Consider the following 18570-nt stretch of genomic DNA (forward strand, 5'->3'; position numbering starts at 1 on the left):
AGAATTCATGGTCTGTGAACCACTGTCAGTTAATGGTCCCACTTTGTGCCAGATATAGTACCAGACCCACCCACTATAACTATAATCTTCCTAGAAAATTTCTGGGTAGCAATATCCTCATTTGAAAAGAGGATAGAATTCAAATCTGGAAGGAAAATCATCATTTACAAGGAATTTTGAGAGTTGAATTTTGACTTGGTTTTACCCAAACTTTGACTTTATGAATAGTGTTTCAGAGACTGTTGAACTTAAGAGTTTGAGGGAACCTTAATGTGCTCAACCTTTTGTTTTTCCTCTGCAAGGAAAAATGGAGCCTAAGGGGACTGGGTTTATCTAGAATTATCTATCTAGAATTCCTGTGTAAAACAAAGGGGTTTGGGAGAATCTTGCAAGATGTCTACACATGTATTCAAGCTCATAGTTATGCTTTCTTCATATAATATGTCTCCAGCTATAGGAGTAAAGCATGCATCAAGTAGTCAGGCAGCTTGGAAAACTGAGGCCTGGCTACCTGTCTTAGTTAGGGTTTTACTGCTGTGAACAGACACCGTGACCAAGGCAAGTCTTACAAAGGACAACATTTAATTGGGGCCAGCTTGCAGGTTCAGAGGTTCAGTCCATTATCATTCATGCAGGAACATGGCAGCATCCAGGGAGGCATGGTACACGAGGAGCTGAGAGTTCTACATCTTTATCTGAAGGCTGCTAGCAGAATACTGGCTTCCAGGCAGCTAGGAGGAGAATCTTAAAGCCCACACCCACAGTGACACACCTACTCCAATAAGGCCACACCTTCTAATAGTGCCACTCCCTGGGCTGAGCACCTATAAACCATCATACTACCTGACTCTACTTTCCCTAAATGGAACTCCAAACATAGTTACAGAAACCAATACCCCAAGTCAGTCACCTAAACTACATCGTAGACCCTGTTGTGTGTGAAGGAGGAAATAAAGAAAGGCATGAGGGGAGCTCACTTTTCTCTGGGACTAGTATGTGTCAGAAAATCTGTAATTTCCTGTCACTCATGGAATCTCATGTCACCATCATATATATAAACCTCTAGATAATGTTGTAACCTAACACATGATTCTGTAAAATAAATGAATATATGCAGTCTATGCAAAACTATATGAGTAGTAGGCATAAAGTTAACATGTGTACTCCTGACTCCAAAAGACAGGAAAAACTTGGAAATTTTTAGCATCAAAAAGACCAGAGTCTGACACCTAGATGGCTCATTTAGGAGCCAAGGATGTGTGAATCTGATTCTGCCTATGCCAGTGGATATGGTCACATGTTGTCACACAGAAACGCTGCCTCTCTTTCTAGAACATGGTCCTTCTACCCTCTCCCTGCCTTTGAGCAATCAGATCTACTTTTAGAATTACAGTAGGAGGACATTTGACCCTTCCCGGGGTAGGAGGGAAGTTTGGATTAATAGTTGGCTTTGTCCCTTTGAGGCTTTGTCAGATTTGATCCCTCTTTTTGGAAAGATGGGGAAATTGAAGTGGCAGTCTCACCTAGGGAGGGACAGCCATAATAGGAAGAGGCTGACTTAACAACACCCAGCATGAGACAGAGAATCTGAAGACTTGAACTCTGACCCCTGCTTTTCTCTGTCTAGATCTATAAACTAGGCACCCTTCTCTCCAAAATGAGGATCCTGTGCTCTGAAAAGAGCTCACAGGTGGGTAGAGGGTTTAAAAGAATTTGTCTTCCAAAGCAAGAGGCTGATTCTCGAATCTGCTGCCCCTCCTGTCCCTGGCAGTTCCAACCAGCATACTTTCTTCCAGAAAAAAAAAAAGCTGTTTTTCGAGTATGTGTTTAGGTCAAACATATTTAATGATTTTCTTACTTTGCTTTCTGTGTGGACAGATTACTTGAATGTCACAGCTGTTCACCTGTTCAAGGAGAGATGGGACAGCAACAAGATTGATCACCACACAGACAAATATGACAACAATAAGTTGATTGTCCGCAGAGGACAGACTTTCTACATCCAGATTGACTTCAATCGCCCATATGACCCCAGGAAGGATCTCTTCAGAGTGGAATATGTCATTGGTGAGTGCTGCCTGCCTTAGCCATGATACTAGGGGATACGCTGCAGAGAGAGGTGGGCACGGGCTCGATTTTACAATTTCCTAGTACTGTATTTAAGACTGGTTGGAGAAGTGGTTCAATTATTGGCCAAACACCAATAATTCAAAAAATTTAGCCTAGAAGCATGTTGAGCAAAAAAAATATTTAACTGAGTGTTTTGCTTTTCTCAAATGGTTTTGGCCTCTTACAGTTGTGACTTGACTTTAGAGTGTTTTAGTTGATGTCACAGGCTGGGAGCATTTGCAAAGCTCATCTCCATATATGGGTCCCCAAAGTGAGTTCTGTATGAAAGCAGTCTCTGACAGTCTGAGTCCACGAGACGGGCATGGAACAGGAAAACCCACTGACCACTTTGTACTCTACTCCTGATGACTGACAGTGTCCATTTCCATGGTTCTGGAAAGTACCACTTAGCTTTGTTTGTTCCATTGATTCTCAAATTAATTTGGTCTTGTCTCCCCTTTACAAAGTCACTATTACTTGACATCTTTTAATAGACATTCCCTGGGTATTTATGGATATTGAGGAAATACAGGCATGAAAAAGCAAGAGTGGCTTGAAGTAAAAAAATATGTCCACACGGTCATAGGAGCAGAGGATGAAACCAGGCGATCATATTGCTAGCAGCTGAAATAAATAAACTGAAAATCAGCTGTCCTTTTGAGAAAGAGATGAGGTTTGCCCCTCAAACAGCAACTTAAGAGAGAAAGAGTCTAAAACATCAGTTATAATCAGAAATAAAACAGAAATACCTGCTATCGCTGTTTGTGTATTAAACAGCCCAAAGAAATCATTGCTGTATGGTTTGCAGAAAGAAATCATGCAAGAGGAATATCTTCTATAAATAATGGGAAATAAGAGGTAAATCTATATAATTTTGATGCTATTATGAGCAGACATTTAGGAAACAGAACAAGGACAAATGAAGGAAGACAAAATACTAAAACTTCTTAAGTTGGCTTGACAAAACGAATACTTGAAAATCGCATCCCTTACTCAGGTAGCATTAAGTACTTAGAAATAAGAAGTGTGTCCTATGTAATAGTAACTACAATTTTGGAATATCAAACTAAATCTAAAAAAATGACACAAATCTATATGTGTGACATAAATTCCATGAGAAATCAATGATGAAACCATACATATTCTTAAATAAGAAGTTTCATTATGCTTCCAATAATTTTCCAAAATGTTGATCAAAAGTTGCTGCATTCCAATTAAACTAAAGTCTGGGTTTTGCATCTTAACTATGTAACTTGGTAATGGTAATGAATTGCAGGCTTTGAACTGCTATGTTATGAAGAGACATTTAGTTTTGATTTGGTGTTTTCAGATAGGTTCTTATTATGTAGTCTTACTAAGGTTTATTTGGGCTGCTCTTGGGATAAAGTGTGCAGGAACACAGGAGTCAGTGATGGGCAGAGGGAAGAGTTAAATAACAAAGTCACAGGGGCTCAGTGGCCTCCAAGCTGTGTAACTGGATCAGCAACTGTAGGGTTGTCCCATTGCAAGGAAGAGTGTGAGGCCTTCCCTGTGCGTGACTGGCCCTTGGTTCTTGATTGTCCATAGGGAGCAGCTGTGATCTTAGCACAGTCAGTTTCCTGTGTTGGTCAGCAAGGCTTTAAGAGTGAGTCAGCTATGGAGAGCTGTCAGCCACTACACCCTCATAGAAACAGAGAGGTCTGGGCAGCATACCACACTATCTATTACACTGAAGTTTTCAAACAAACAAACAAACAAAAGAGAAACAGTAATGATTTATTTTTTCAGTAGAAAAGGAGAAAACACATAGCTCCTCCTACTTTTAAGATAAAAACCTATGGATAATCATACTAACATGTATGTGAAATCCTGGTTAGCCTCTTTCTATTTTTTAGCATTAAATGCTGTTTCATTGTGGCTCTCATGAGAATTATTACATCAGTGCATTTTCTGTTTCCAAATTTACCATCAATATAAGAAAAAGAAAGCAAGAGAATTCAGCTTTCTACTGTTTAGCAGTTGAGAAATCACCCACCCTTAAAGGAGACAATTAAAGATCCAGGGATGGGGGATTTGTCTTCAGTTGTTTTTCTAATTCCTGTCATCTGAAATGTCGCAGGGCCATTGCAGCAATAGCACTAAGACTGGGATAGGCTGGACTCGCTCCAGCCCTTATCATCTTTCATCTGGAAGGAGAGAATCTCTTCGTTTAGAAGGCTTAGGGGCTGGTGAGAAGGCTCAGCAGGCAAAGGCGCTCCGATGAGCTGAGTTAGATACTCAGACTTCACACGGGGGAAGGAGATAAGTGGCTTTCAACAGCTGCCCTCCCCACACAAAACTGCATGTGAAAATGCTTAAATTATTTTTTTTTAATGACCAGGGCTGAAAAAAAAATGGCTCAGGGTATTGCTCTTGGAGACAACCTGGGTTCAACTTCAGCTCCCGTCTCAGTAGACTCACAACCACCTGTAACTCCAGTCCCAGGGAATCCGACACCCTCTTCTAGCCTCTACACCCACTTGCACGCACAGGCACAGACACACACAAATGCACATAGTTAAAACTAAAAGTAATATTTAAAAAATCAAGGGTTATTCACAACTAGATATATCAACAATGTTAGTTGAAGTACTCATTTTAATGTATGTATCTATTAGATGCAGATGTTATTACTATGCTAAAATTACATGTACACACACACACACATACACACACACACACACACACACACACACACACCCCTTCCCGCTGATTTGCTTCTAGTCCACAGTTAGTACTTTTTGTTATTGTTTCCTTCTGCTTCTCTGGGGCTTTTATCTACAGTGGAATGGGTGAATACAAGGGAGTGTCCCTTTGTTGCTATCCTGAGAACCTAGCTTCTAACTAATTTCCTTTCTTTTCTTCTTTCCTTCCCCTCTCCCTTCCTTTCCTCTCATCTCTCTTCCATCTCGTCCTCCTTTCTTCTTTCCTGTTTTCCTTATTTAAATCCACATTTAATATTTAAATGATTCCTTTTGAAATATTTAAACAAAATGGCCCCAGATGAACCTAGGTGTGTTGGGTGTTCCAAGGAGAAGGTGTCCAGAAAAGGGCATTTCCTCTACCAGGGTTTTGCAAGCTTGCATTTGACAACTGCATTCATTAGCTGTATGCAGACACAGCGAGATGCAGCATTAGGTGGGAGGTGTTAATGACTTGGAAGAGGTGGGTGTGGCTTTCTCTCCCTCTCTCTCTCTCCACCTCAGCCTGCAGCAATGATAAATCATGAGAGCTGGAACAGGGTGTTAATTGTGGCTTTGCTATAACCTGTGGCTGCAGCTGGGACTTGAGAGCAGCTGGCAGTGTGAATTTGCTGTTATTTTAACATGCCTCCCCCTTCCTCATATCTAGTGGAGAAAGAAAAATTCACCCACTTTAAAATCACTACTGTTATTAACACACATTAACTGTACAAGCTAATAGGTTCTGTTGTGATAGTGCCACACATGTATATACTGTGACGCAGTCACTCTCCCCTGCTAGCTCCTACTCTTCCTCTTGGCCCCTTCTCATCTCTCTCTCTCTCTCTCTCTTTCTCTCTCTCTCCTTTCTATATAGACAGACAAAAATGATACTCATCTTTCTATATGTGACTTATTTTAAACATGAAGTCCTTTATTCCCATGGGTTTTCCTGCATGTGACCTACTTCCATGTTTTTTTAGAGCTGAAAAATACACACACACACACACACACACACACACACACACACACACACACTTTTAAAAATCAGGTCTTCTGTGATGGGTACCTTGGTTTAATTTCATATCTTAACTGTAGTAAATAATATTGCAGTACATGTAGATATGCAAATTTTCCTATGGTTCCCTGACTTGGATTCCTCCAGGTATGTTTCTGGGAGTGGGATAACCAGATCATAACCCTAATCTAGCTTTAAATTTTTGTAGAACCTGCCAGCACTTTCTGCACGGGCTGTATTAATTTGTATCCATCAATAGCCTGCATTCCTTTCCTCACATGCTGTTCAGTATCTGCTGTTGTTTTGCTTTGTTTTTTTTGGGGGGGGGCATAACTATTTGTGCTGAGATGTCAAAGTTACTTTAAGGCAAGAACCCTTAGTTCGCCAGTTCTCCTGAAACAGGAGAGGGCGCTTACACAGCCCTCTAAAGTAATGCTCTGATCCATGAGCAATATCCTCCTCCCTGGGTTCAAACACAGGGCCCCAGACAGTTGATGCCAGGACTTCAGAGCCTCTCTTGGCCTTTACCTCAATCTCATCATGGTCCCTACAGCCCTGTGCTTCTTACTTCCATTATGGCTGAAAGAAAAGTGGAGAGAAAGACCAGAGCCTCTTAGCAGAATGAACAAGGATTTCCTAGAAGCTTCCAAGTTCCAAGAAACATTCATGCCTTGCTTGCTCCTTTCTGGGAGGGTGAGCCTTTAAACACCTCAGTCACTCTTACATGGCTGCCACCCAAACAGCCAAGAAGACACTTACAGGGGGACGTTGTCTTCTGACCTATGATTCAGAGATCTTGTGCATGCCCCTGTCTCTGCTGACTTTGAGCCCATGATAGAGCAGAATGGTGGAGGAGGTGAGAGTTCAATTCACATATTGTAAATGGCAAGCAGAGGGACAAGAAGGGACTGGGGAGCAGGTATAACCTTTGAAGGCAGACCCCTATCTAGTGCTGTACTCTGTCCAACTAGCACCCACCTCCTCAACTTTCCAAAGTAGTACCACCACCTAGACAGCAAGTGATCAATACATGAGCCTGTGGGGACATTGCATATTCAAGCCATAACACCAGGTGTCTTCAGAGGAGGATCATGGGAAGGCTAAGAATGGGTGTAATGTAGACTAGATTCCCTTCCATCTCTGTCATCCTTTAAATACAGAGGGGCAGCCCTTCATGACAGTACCACTAAGGTAAGTCATTTGTGGCTGCAGCCATCAAATGCCCAAGCATTTTCAGACCTAGGTCAAGTCTAGACACACACACACACACACACACACACACACACACACACACACACCACACATATATATGTATATGTATATATACATATATATATACATATATATATATATATATATATATCCCCACAGTACATCAAAATATTTTCCCCATCATTTCAATGTCTATTTCTCTTGTTTCTTGAGTAGCATTTACCGAGAGTCAGCTGGGTACTGAGTTCTGAGATGGGAATGGCATAGAGATGTCTCACTCATGATGGTCTGCTCCAGCACACATCATGTGCCTGTGAAGCATCAAAATCAGAGGAGAGATGCTCTGGGGACAGAGGATAAGCGCATGGGTGAGGGCAACAATTGTAGATACAAAGGAGTTTGTTTCTGCACCCTGGGACTCAAGAACAATTGCGGAGGCAAAGTGAGTAAGACTAGTGTGAGGTAAGAGAAAGGATGAGTCAAGTGTGTCTCCCCTGTTCTTCTCACTGCGATGACAGAATAACAGCAGAGAAATGTGCGTGTGGGAGTGATGACAACGCGGTGCTTGCCATTGCTCACTCTGGCATGAGGTACTTCAGCACAGGCTGTTGCGTATGTCTCACGTACTTCTTCCTTTCTGGACATTGCACTGTGACCACTGCTTTTCAAATGACATCAGGATTGAAATGACTAAACAAACATGCCCAGATGAGCCAGAAAAGTATAGGGGGCTGTTCTTCAGAGATTTCGAGTGACTTTCATGACTACATGTTCAAAGACAGTCTGAATATGGAGTGTAAGGGTGGTGCTTGAGTTGGACAGAAGGGAATTTGGATACCATACACATCTGGATAGACAAGTTCACTCAGCAAAAGTCAAGTGTAAGCAGGGAACAGGGACTCAAATTTTGGGAGGAAACAACTTTAAAGGAAGATGCCAGAAACTGGAGTCCTTGAAGGGGAAGCAAAGGCCAAATAATCTGAGAAGTAGGAGGAAATCAGGGGTGCACAGAGTTAGGTACCTTAAGAGAACAAGAGTGACCAATGTTAGATTTTCCCACTAGACTCATCAGTTTGGGGGACATTGATCACTTGGATGACAGAAGTGATGTAATGGTCTATAAATAAGTGAGGTATGAGGTAATAGATGGGTCAAAAGTAGGAAAGTAAAGTCTTTTTTTTCCCCATCTTTATTAACTTGAGTATTTATTTACATTTCGATTGTTAGTCCCCTTCCCGGTTTCCGGGCCAACATCCCCCTAATCCCCCCTCCCCTACTATATGGGTGTACCCCTCCCCATCCTCCCCCCATTACCAACCTACCCCCAAGAATCCCGTTCACTGAGGGTTCAGTCTTGGCAGGACCCAGGGCTTCCCCTTCCACTGGTGATCTTACTAGGCTATTCATTGCTACATATGAGGTTGGAGTTCAGGGTCAGTCCATGTATAGTCTTTGGGTAGTGGCTTAGTCCCTGGAAGCTCTAGTTGCTTGGCATTATTGTACATATGGGGTCTCAAGCCCCTTTAAGCTCTTTCAGTCCTTTCTCTGATTCCTTCAACGGGGGTCCCGTTCTCAGTTCAGTGGTTTGCTGCTGGCATTCGCCTCTGTATTTGCTGTATTCTGGGTGTGTCTCTCAGGAGACATCTACATCCGGTACCTGTCAGCCTGCACTTCTTTGCTTCATCCATCTTATCTAATTGGGTGGCTGTATATGTATGGGCCACATGTGGGGCAGGCTCTGAATGGGTGTTCCTTCTGCCTCTGTTCTAAACTTTGCCTCCCTATTCCCTCCTAAGGGTATTCTTGTTCCCCTTTTAAAGAAGGAGTGAAGCATTCGCATTTTGGTCATCCTTGAGTTTCATGTGTTCTGTGCATCTAGGGTAATTCAAGCATTTGGGCTAATAGCCACTTATCAATGAGTGCATACCATGTGTGTTTTTCTGTGATTGGGTTACCTCACTCAGGATGATATTTTTCAGTTCCATCCATTTGCCTATGAATTTCATAAAGTCATTGTTTTTGATAGCTGAGTAATATTCCATTGTGTAGATGTACCACATTTTCTGTATCCATTCCTCTATTGAATGGCATCTGGGTTCTTTCCAGCTTCTGGCTATTATAAATAAGGCTGCTATGAACATAGTGGAACATGTGTCTTTGTTATATGTTGGGGCATCTTTTGGGTATATGCCCAAGAGAGGTATAGCTGGTTCCTCAGGTAGTTCAATGTCCAATTTTCTGAGGAACCTCCAGACTGATATCCAGAATGGTTGTACCAGTCTGCAATCCCACCAACAATGGAGAAGTGTTCCTCTTTCTCTACATCCTTGCCAGCATTTGCTGTCACCTGAGTTTTTGATCTTAGCTATTCTCACTGGTGTGAGGTGAAATCTCAGGGTTGTTTTGATTTGCATTTCCCTTATGACTAAAGATGTTGAACATTTCTTTAGGTGTTTCTCAGCTATTCAGCATTCCTCAGCTGTGAATTCTTTGTTTAGCTCCGAACTCCATTTTTAAATGGGGTTGTCTCCCTGCTGTCTAACTTCTTGAGTTCTTTGTATATTTTGGATATAAGCCCTCTATCAGTTGTAGGATTGGTAAATATCTTTTCCCAATCTGTTGGTTGCCGTTTTGTCCTAACCACAGTGTCCTTTGCCTTACAGAAGCTTTGCAGTTTTATGAGATCCCATTTGTCGATTCTTGATTTTAGAGCATAAGCCATTGGTCTTTTGTTCAGGAAATTTTCTCCAGTGCCCATGTGTTCGAGATGCTTCCCTACTTTTTCTTCTATTAGTTTGAGTGTATCTGGTTTGATGTGGAGGTCCTTGATCCACTTGGACTTATGCTTTGTACAGGGTGATAAGCATGGATCGATCTGCATTCTTCTACATGTTGACCTCCAGTTGAACCAGCACCATTTGCTGAAAATGCTATCTTTTTTCCATTTGATGGTTTTGGCTCCTTTGTCAAAAATCCAGTGACCATAGGTGTGTGGGTTCATTTCTGGGTCTTCAATCCTATTCTACTGGTCTATCTGTCTGTCTCTGTACCAATACCATGCAGTTTTTATCACTATTGTTCTGTAATACTGCCTGAGTTCAGGGATAGTGATTCCCCCTGAAGTCCTTTTATTGTTGAGGATAGTTTTAGCTATCCTGGGATTTTTCTTATTCCAGATGAATTTGCAAATTGTTCTGTCTAACTCTATGAAGAATTGGGTATGAATTTTGATGGGGATTGCATTGAATCTGTAGATCGCTTTTGGTAAAATGGCCATTTTTACTATATTATTCCTGCCAATCCATGAGCATGGGAGATCTTTCCATCTTCTGAGGTCTTCTTCAATTTCTTTCTTCAGAGTCTTGAAGTTCTTTTTTTTTTTTTTGGTTCTTTTTTCGGAGCTGGGGACCGAACGCAGGGCTTTGTGCTTCCTAGGCAAGCGCACTACCACTGAGCTAAATCCCCAACCCCGAGTCTTGAAGTTCTTATCATACAGATCTTTTACTTGCTTGGTTAAAGTCATGCCAAGATATTTTATATTATTTGGAACTATTATGAAGGGTGTCATTTCCCTAATTTCCTTCTCAGTTTGTTTCTCTTTTGTGTAGAGGAAGGCTACTGATTTATTTGAGTTAAAGTAAAGTCTTAATGGGAACTAGAGACACAAGTTAGAGGCAGGGAGTTTTGGCTTAGTATTTGTTTCAGAATAAGGAGGGGCTTTAATGTGGTAGACAGAGGGAGAGGAGTCAAGGAAAAGGCTCAAGAAGTCAGAGAAGCTTTGGGTTCTTACAGAAACGTAGACCATTGCCATGAGTGAGGGATGAGTAGAGCACAGAATCTTTTGTGCTCACAGGATGCGGGGTAGTTAGGTAGAATGTGGTTGCTTTCTGTAACCATATGAGGTGGCCTCACACTGTGCTCATGACTCCAAGTTAGTCAAAGCCTTTTGAAGTGAACAGGCACTGCAGGGGCTTAGGGAAGCAAGTGATCTTTCTTCTATCTATGTCCCAGTGCATTTTACATTATTAAAACACAATACTCAAGGCTAGGTACGTTATAAGAAAAAAAGGGAGTTAGTGAGACCACTATTTTGAATGCCTAACATCAGGTTGATTGGTCTGCATCTGGTGAGAGACCCATTCACTGTATCCCATCATTCAAGGATGGTACCGTGGAAGGAGTATATGCAAGAGGGAGAGGGTTCATGGGAAGAAAGCTAGAGACTGGCAAGGATCAGACTTCATTTCACCCTTCTAAAGCCAAGTTCTCAAGCCCCTAATCACCTGGCACTAAGCATTTTGCAATGATTCCACCGCATCCTGACACCATCACACTGAGGACTAAGCTTCCAGCACATTCTTTGGGGAACACATTAACACCTCATCCAAACCATTAAAGTCGGAAAGCCAAATCTTTTAGTGTTTCCTTTTTTTTTTTAAATCATTCAGAAATTCTAGATAAAATTATCACATTGATGTGTGCTTTTCACACATACAACATGGTTTCCCTGCAGAGAAATTTCCTGCCCCAAATCTCTTACAGAAATAAGTCAGAGGCCATGTTGTGTCTACACTTTATGCTTCATTTCCTGAAAGGGGGCTATTTCAGCATCTCGAAGGAGCACTTCCATGGGGTGTCATTTCAAGTCTTTGCCCCCGTGGGTTTCTGCATTGACAGTGGGAGTGCTTATTCCTTAGCATCTGTGTGAAGCATCAAATAATGGCATCTGAGAAAGTAGGACAGTGTTTGACAGCCTGCCTTCCCTGTGGACAACTGTCACGAGATGCTCCCTGGGAAAAGAAAAGAGTTCTGTGGTCAAATGCATTTGTCTCTTGCTGTAGTTGTGTCTCTTCAGTCACTGCACACATCTGCATAGTAGAGGCTTCATGTAGGCATGCAGTCAAAACGCAGGCCTAGTTTAGCAGACTGTTTACTGAAATTGTTTTACTGCAAATGCTACCCTAGTATGTTTTTATTGTTATAGTCCCCTTAAATAAAATGCAGAACTCATTCCTGGAAGTGCGAGTTTCCAGCTGGATATTATCTTCTTTCTACAGAGCCCTGAGCAGGGGGGAAGCTGTTGCAGTTCGAGTGGATCTGCAGTTTGCAGATAGTGCTTAATGTAATACCCCTCTTTACAGTATGGCAATTTGAGATTTTGTGTGAGCATTACAATAAATGTTGAGTTATTGTTCATACTCAGTGACTTTCTTTTCAAATAAAAGGATTTTTAAATATCCTCTTTATAGTCGCATTTTTATTGCCCATATTTTTGTTTGGCTTCTTTTGTTGTAATGCTCACTTTTTTTATTCCTTTGGTGTATGTTTAGTGAACACTTACTGAACACTTCCTAGGAGAAAGCAGCAGACTGGGATCAGATCAGAAAGAGATCCTCTGTCTTCACAGGGAATGTGGTCATGGGTGACATTCTGAGCAGTAAGATGCTCACATTTTGCCTTTGGGGGCACCCTATGATCAGGGGGAACAGTGTGAGAAGTAGGATGCTCATTTCCTGCTCCAAGGGGTAGATCCGAAGTCAGTGGGACAGCCTGAGGAACAGAGGTGGAGTTCAGTGACATCTTCTTGGGGAAGCTGTTTAGAGTTATTTTGAAGGCAGTGTCTCACTGAGCACAACTCAGGGAATCCCCCAGGAAGAGCTTTTGAAGATGAGTCTGAAGTGGGTGGTAGCAGCTATTCTGAGACACAGGGTGGGAAGGTCAGTGGGGTATGAAAACTGGAACAGATAAGTTGTTTTGTGCCACTTGTTAAGAAGTTTTCAAGCTGTTCTATAAATAATCAGAAGTCTTCGTTGAAAGGGTTTTAAGTAAGCTGTTAAGGAGATCTGAAGTCGAGAGCAGTGACTGAGGCAGGAGGATTACTGCAAGTTTGAGGCCAGCCTGGTCTAGAATGGGGCCAATTCTGAAGGGGGAAAAGGATGCTGGTTTCCGCACAGCCTTGGGTACTAAACTAATCGACCGATGAGGGGATGAAGAAGGGTCAGACACACAGAAAAGCTGGCATCACGTGAGATGTGCTCACTCTGATGGAGGCCCCCAACTAAAACTCAGGATGTTTGCCTTATGTGAGAATTGAGGAGGTTGGTTTATTGTATACAGCCGAATAAAGAGCTAATCTTGGCAGGAGATCACTATGGAGAGGCCAAGGCAGGGAGGCCAACGCAGTAGGGCAAACCTGATCCTGAACTACAACATCGAAACTTCCAGAAAAAATACTCTCCCTTTTCTTTATTCTCTCAGATGTTTTGTGGCAGAGTATGAATCTAACTAAACCAACTGATTAAGGATTAAAGAACATAATTTACATGAAATGGCCTTTCATGTAAACGTCAAACTAGAGATGAGAAAACTGGAACCAGGAAGGACAATAGTAATTGCCACTGAAATCTGGGGACCAACGTTCACAGGGATTGAGTAACTTATTTGAGGAAATAGGCCAATGGTTTCTCAGAAGAGATACGAATGGTCAACAGACATGTGAAATATATTCTTTATCTATAATTACCAACACATTGTGATTTAAAAACACAGTCTATATTTGTCACCTGTTAGAATGGAGATTATCTAAAAGTTGACCAGTGACTAGTACTGGTAAGGATACTGAGAGAAGGGAATCCTTGTATATTGTTGGTTGGGATGTAGATTTTTTCTTTGTTTTAACATTTTGTTTATTTTTATTTGTTCATTTTACATTCCACTCACTGCCTCCACTCCTGGTCACCCCACACACAATTTCCCCCATCCCTCCCTTTCTCCTCTGAGAGGATGGAGGACCACCCCCCTCACCCTGGCATAGGCACATCCTCTCCCACTGAGGCCAGACAAGACAGTCCAGCTAGAAGAACATATCTCATAGACAGGCAACAGCTTTTGGGATAACCCCCCACTCCAGTTTGGGACCCATATGAAGACCAAGCCACATATGTGTGTTGTTGGGGTTGGGCACCTAGGTCTAGCCTGTATATGCTCTTTGATTGGTGGTTTAGTCTCTGAGAGCCCCAGTGGTCAAAGTTAGTTGGCTCTGTTGGTCTTTCTGTGGAGTTCTTGTCCCGTTTGGAACCCACAGTCTTTCTTCCAACTCTTCTATAAGAGTCCCCAAGCTCCATCCACTGTTTGGCTGTGGATCTCTGCATCTATCTGACTCAGATACTCGATGGAGCCTCTCAGAGGTCAGCCATACTAGACTCCTGTCTACAATCATAATGGAGTATCATTAATAGTGTCAGGTGTTGGTGCTTCCCCATGGGCTGGGTTTCAAGTTGGGCTGGTTATTGATTGGCCATTCCCTCAGTTGGGATGCAAATTAATAGGCCATTGTGGAAAACAGTAGGTCATTTCTACAGAGCCATAGTTATATGATCCATGGACCCAAATTCTAGATATTTATCCACAGGATAAAATAAATATGCTAAAGTGAAATGTGCATTCACATGTACATTTTAACGTTATTCATGATTACTAAGATATAGAACCCACCTAAATGCTCATTAATAAACAAGGTACATGTATGCAATAAGATACTATCATGTTCTGTCCCCTGTAACAACATAGGTAGAATTGGAGAACATTATTCTAGAGATAATCCTATCACAGACAAACAATAGTGTTTTCCCATCTACAGCTTGAATCTTTTATAAGAAATTTTTATTTTTAGTTATGTGCATATGTATGTGTGGGTAGACAAAGAAGCCAGAAGAGACCATTGGAACTCCTGGAGCTGGAATTACCAGTGGGTGTGAGCCATCCATACTGATATAGATGGTAGGAGACAAACTCAAGTCTTCTGCTAGAGCAGCAAATACCCTTAACCACTGGGCTGTCTCTCCAGTCCCTACATGTCGAATATTAAAAGGTCAGTTTTGTAGAAACCAAGGGTGAATGGGTTGTTAGTAGAGGCTAGAGTAGGAAGAGGAGTACAGAGATGGAAGATGTTGATCGGGGAGGACAGTTTCTGTCACATGGGAGAAAGGACATAGTGGTCAGCTGCATTGCATAGTGGATCCCAGCCAATCAATAACTTGCATGTTTCAAAAATGCTGAAAAACAGATTCTTGATCTTTTCACCACAAGAAGTATAAATTGGCAAAGTGGTGACTATGTTAGTTAGCTAGGTTAACTTTGCTTAATGTTATCAAAATGTATATCATTTTGCAAAATGTAATGTTTGCTTAAATGTATATCAAAATGTCACACCATGTTCTTACAAATATCTACAATTACTATTTATTAATTCAAAGGAAATTCACCTATCAAAAATACTTTCTAAAGGCAAACATAAACTACTGCTGTCCTGTCTTTCCTTTCCTGGGGGCAAAGACAGAAGCCCTGAGTCTCTACAGAAAAATACCCAGTATCCACTCAGTTTCATCTTGATGACTTAATTCATCCAAGTAGGAGCCCTGACAACCCACAGATGAACTTCTTCCTGGAATAACTTGTCTACAGTTCTAGCTTGAGAGGAAGGAGCCTCAGTTGCGAACATGCCTCCATGAGATCAAGCTGTTGGGCATTTTCTCAACTAGTGATCAATGGGGGAGTGGTGGGTGGGTGGTGCCATCCCTGGGATGATGATCCTTGGTTCTAGAAGAAGACAGGCTGAGCAAGCCATGGGAGGCAAGCAGAACCCCTCTAAAGCCTCTGCATCATCGCCTGCCACCAGGATCCCTCCCTGTTTGACTTCCTTTCTTGACATCCTTCGGTGGTGAGCACCACTATGGAAGTGCAAGCCAAATAAACCCTTTTCTTCCCAAATTTGCTTTTGGGTCATGATGTTATATTGTGGCAATTGAAACCCTATTTAAGACAAGCAGCATCCACATCTTGGTATGTAAGGCCCTATTGCATGCCTTCTCATCCACCTTAAGAAGAGCTAGAAATGGCTACCCACGCCTTTGTCTATCTCACCTCTCTCACTATCTAGGGCTGCCTTCTGGTCTTTCCATGCTCTTCTGTAATGAGTCACGCTCCATCTTTCTTGTTTTTATCGTTGTATACATGTATACACACACATATACAAAGACACACACACACACACACACACACACCCTGTAGGCATACATGTCTATGCCTTTCAGCCAATAAACACGAGTTTCTAAGCAAAGTTAAGGTCCCAGGGTATCAGTCACCAGTGAGTTTTCCATCCCATATGTGGCATGTATAGCACATGTAGGAAGGACTCTGAGGGTTAGAATGAGATTTCACCTGTACCTCACGCCATCCCCCTTATTTCCCCCCTCCTCTCTAGTCCTCTAATCTGACTTCACCCTTGAGCCTCTTTCCATCTCTAAGCTCAAGTCTTGCTGTGATCCCCTGTACTCGTGAATTAATAAGCTTGGCTCATTAGTATCACAGAATTGAAATTGTACTTGGTTAGAAAGCTGTAATCTGAGCTGAGGTGTGATGTGGTGCTGGCACTGCTGGATGTTCCCTGTAATTCTAAGGCATCTTGCCAATATGAAGTGAGGGCTGAGAAAAGTGGGAAAGGATACCTAATGAAAACTAATGTGCCAGCCATCACACCTTGGTCTATGGCTCCCATCTGAAAGGAAGCGTCATGTAAGTGGATAGAAAACCCACTAAAGAAAGCTACTAAGTGGACTAATTATTCATCACCCTTGCCCTCTGGTTCCTCACCGAGTGTGCTGCAAGGATTGATAGGGGATACCCTGAAGCTCTTTCAACTGCTTCATGATAGTTGCTTGCTAATAAGATGACCCAATTACCAGCCTTATTCTGAATATTACAAGTGCATAGGCAGCTGCATCTCCATGGTGTTTCTTGCAGGAGGATAACCCACATAAAGTGCCACTATAGTAGGAGCCAGACTGGCTGCTCAAGAGGAGCTATAAATAGCTGGGTATGTCTTTGGCTACCCTCAGCTTTCAGGATCTCAGCCCCCTTTCTTGTCTTTCCTCCTCTTTCTGTAAGGGGTCACTCTCCATCTCTGCCTCCCCACTCTTTCCTGTTCTTACTCTCACACACACAGACACGTCTGCCAGGCATAAATGGTTATGTGTTTATCCACTGACGAGGAGAGGAATGAATCTCTGGATGATGATACGTTGAATGATTCTGTCTGTTCAGAGGGATTTCTTTATTCTTCCAGGAACCCAGGATCAGGGTTCTGGACCGGCCTCCCTTACCAAGGCTAAACATTCTTTTGGCCATTTCTCTTTTATTTACCATGCTAAAGGTTAAACTCGGGGCTTTGTGTATACCAGGCAAGCACTCCTCTGTGAGTTCCATCCCAGCCCTTGACTGACTGTAAGTTTCTTAGCTAAACTACAGGGCAGCTTGTGGTAGTTCCTTAAGTCTCACAAATTACTTCCCTTCTATTGCTGTTTATGAGCCTTTATAAGATCAAATCTAATGTATAGTTCAGTTAATTTATGTGACATGAAGTCCTACTGTGTTCTGCAACCTGACATCTCATAGTGTGCCTGCCTTATAACAGAAGTTTAGCAAGCCATGCTATCTTTATTTAACTTGATTGAAATTAATTTACCTTTAACTGACAGTTAAGAATTACACATTTTCCTAGGGGGTGAGGTAATGTTTGGGTAGACATTGTTGAATATCAGCTTCACAAACAGATCACCTGTCTTTTCAAACTCATTTCTTTGTATGACATCCAAAATCCCTCATTTTCACAATACAATGATATTGGCTATAATACCATCCAAAGTATTCCACCTAATTTATCCTTGTCCCCATTAATCAGTCTCCATATCCCTCATTTTTTCCACCCCTCCTTAGAGCCCAGTAACCACCAGGATTATACTGTATTTCTGTGAGCTGAGCTTTTTCTATTCTGAGTGACCTCATGCCTTATCTATATTTCTATATCTAAATCATTTATTTAAAATTGTGAATCTAAACCCATTGGTGGTTTTGGAAATGCCAGAGTTTCACTCTTTCTTCACTAAGTAGTATTTCATTTTACATGTGAATCATTTTAATTTTTCTTTCACCAGCAGTGTTGTGAACACTGCTGGAAAAGATGTAAAGGTGCAAATGTTTGTGCACACCAATCTCATGTCCTTGGGTGCACACTGGTGTTCTAAACCTGTCTTTAGACCAGTGGTTCTCAACTTATGGGTCATTCCAACCAATGGATGGAATGACTCTTTCACAGGGCTTACCATCTGAAAACACAGATATTTACATTATGATTCATAACAGCAGTAAATTTACAGTTATAAAGTAGCAACACAAATAATTCTGTGGCTGGGGTCACCACCACTGTTTAGGGTCATAGGACTGGGAAGGTTGAGAACTACTGTGTTAGAGTCAATTCCAGCTAGAATAATAGGAATTCTGAAAATGGTTACTCAACAGCTAATAGGCTGATAGTCTGGGTGGAGACTGCAGTCAAAAGCTGAAGAATAAAGGCTCAGACAGGGTGGGTAGATCTAGAGAAGAAAGTTGAGGAATGGGGAGCATTTTTTGAGGGTAAGAGCCCTGACTGGCCTCTAGGTTTGAAGGGATTTGTTCACGAAAGCGATGCTCACCAGC

The 18570-nt window shown here is 42.0% G+C and overlaps 1 protein-coding gene across 1 annotated transcript in view; it reads left to right on the forward strand.

The window, feature by feature from the left end:
- The window catches only part of F13a1 (coagulation factor XIII A1 chain), a 176694-nt gene that overhangs the window by 13856 nt on the left and 144268 nt on the right, over positions 1–18570 (forward strand). Inside the window, 1 exon segment of the mRNA NM_021698.2 lies at positions 1879–2067. Coding sequence (NP_067730.2) covers positions 1879–2067 — 189 coding nt within the window.

This window comes from Rattus norvegicus, chromosome 17 (assembly GCF_021556685.1).
Source record: "Rattus norvegicus strain SHRSP/BbbUtx chromosome 17, alternate assembly SHRSP_T2T, whole genome shotgun sequence".
Taxonomy (NCBI): domain Eukaryota; kingdom Metazoa; phylum Chordata; class Mammalia; order Rodentia; family Muridae; genus Rattus; species Rattus norvegicus.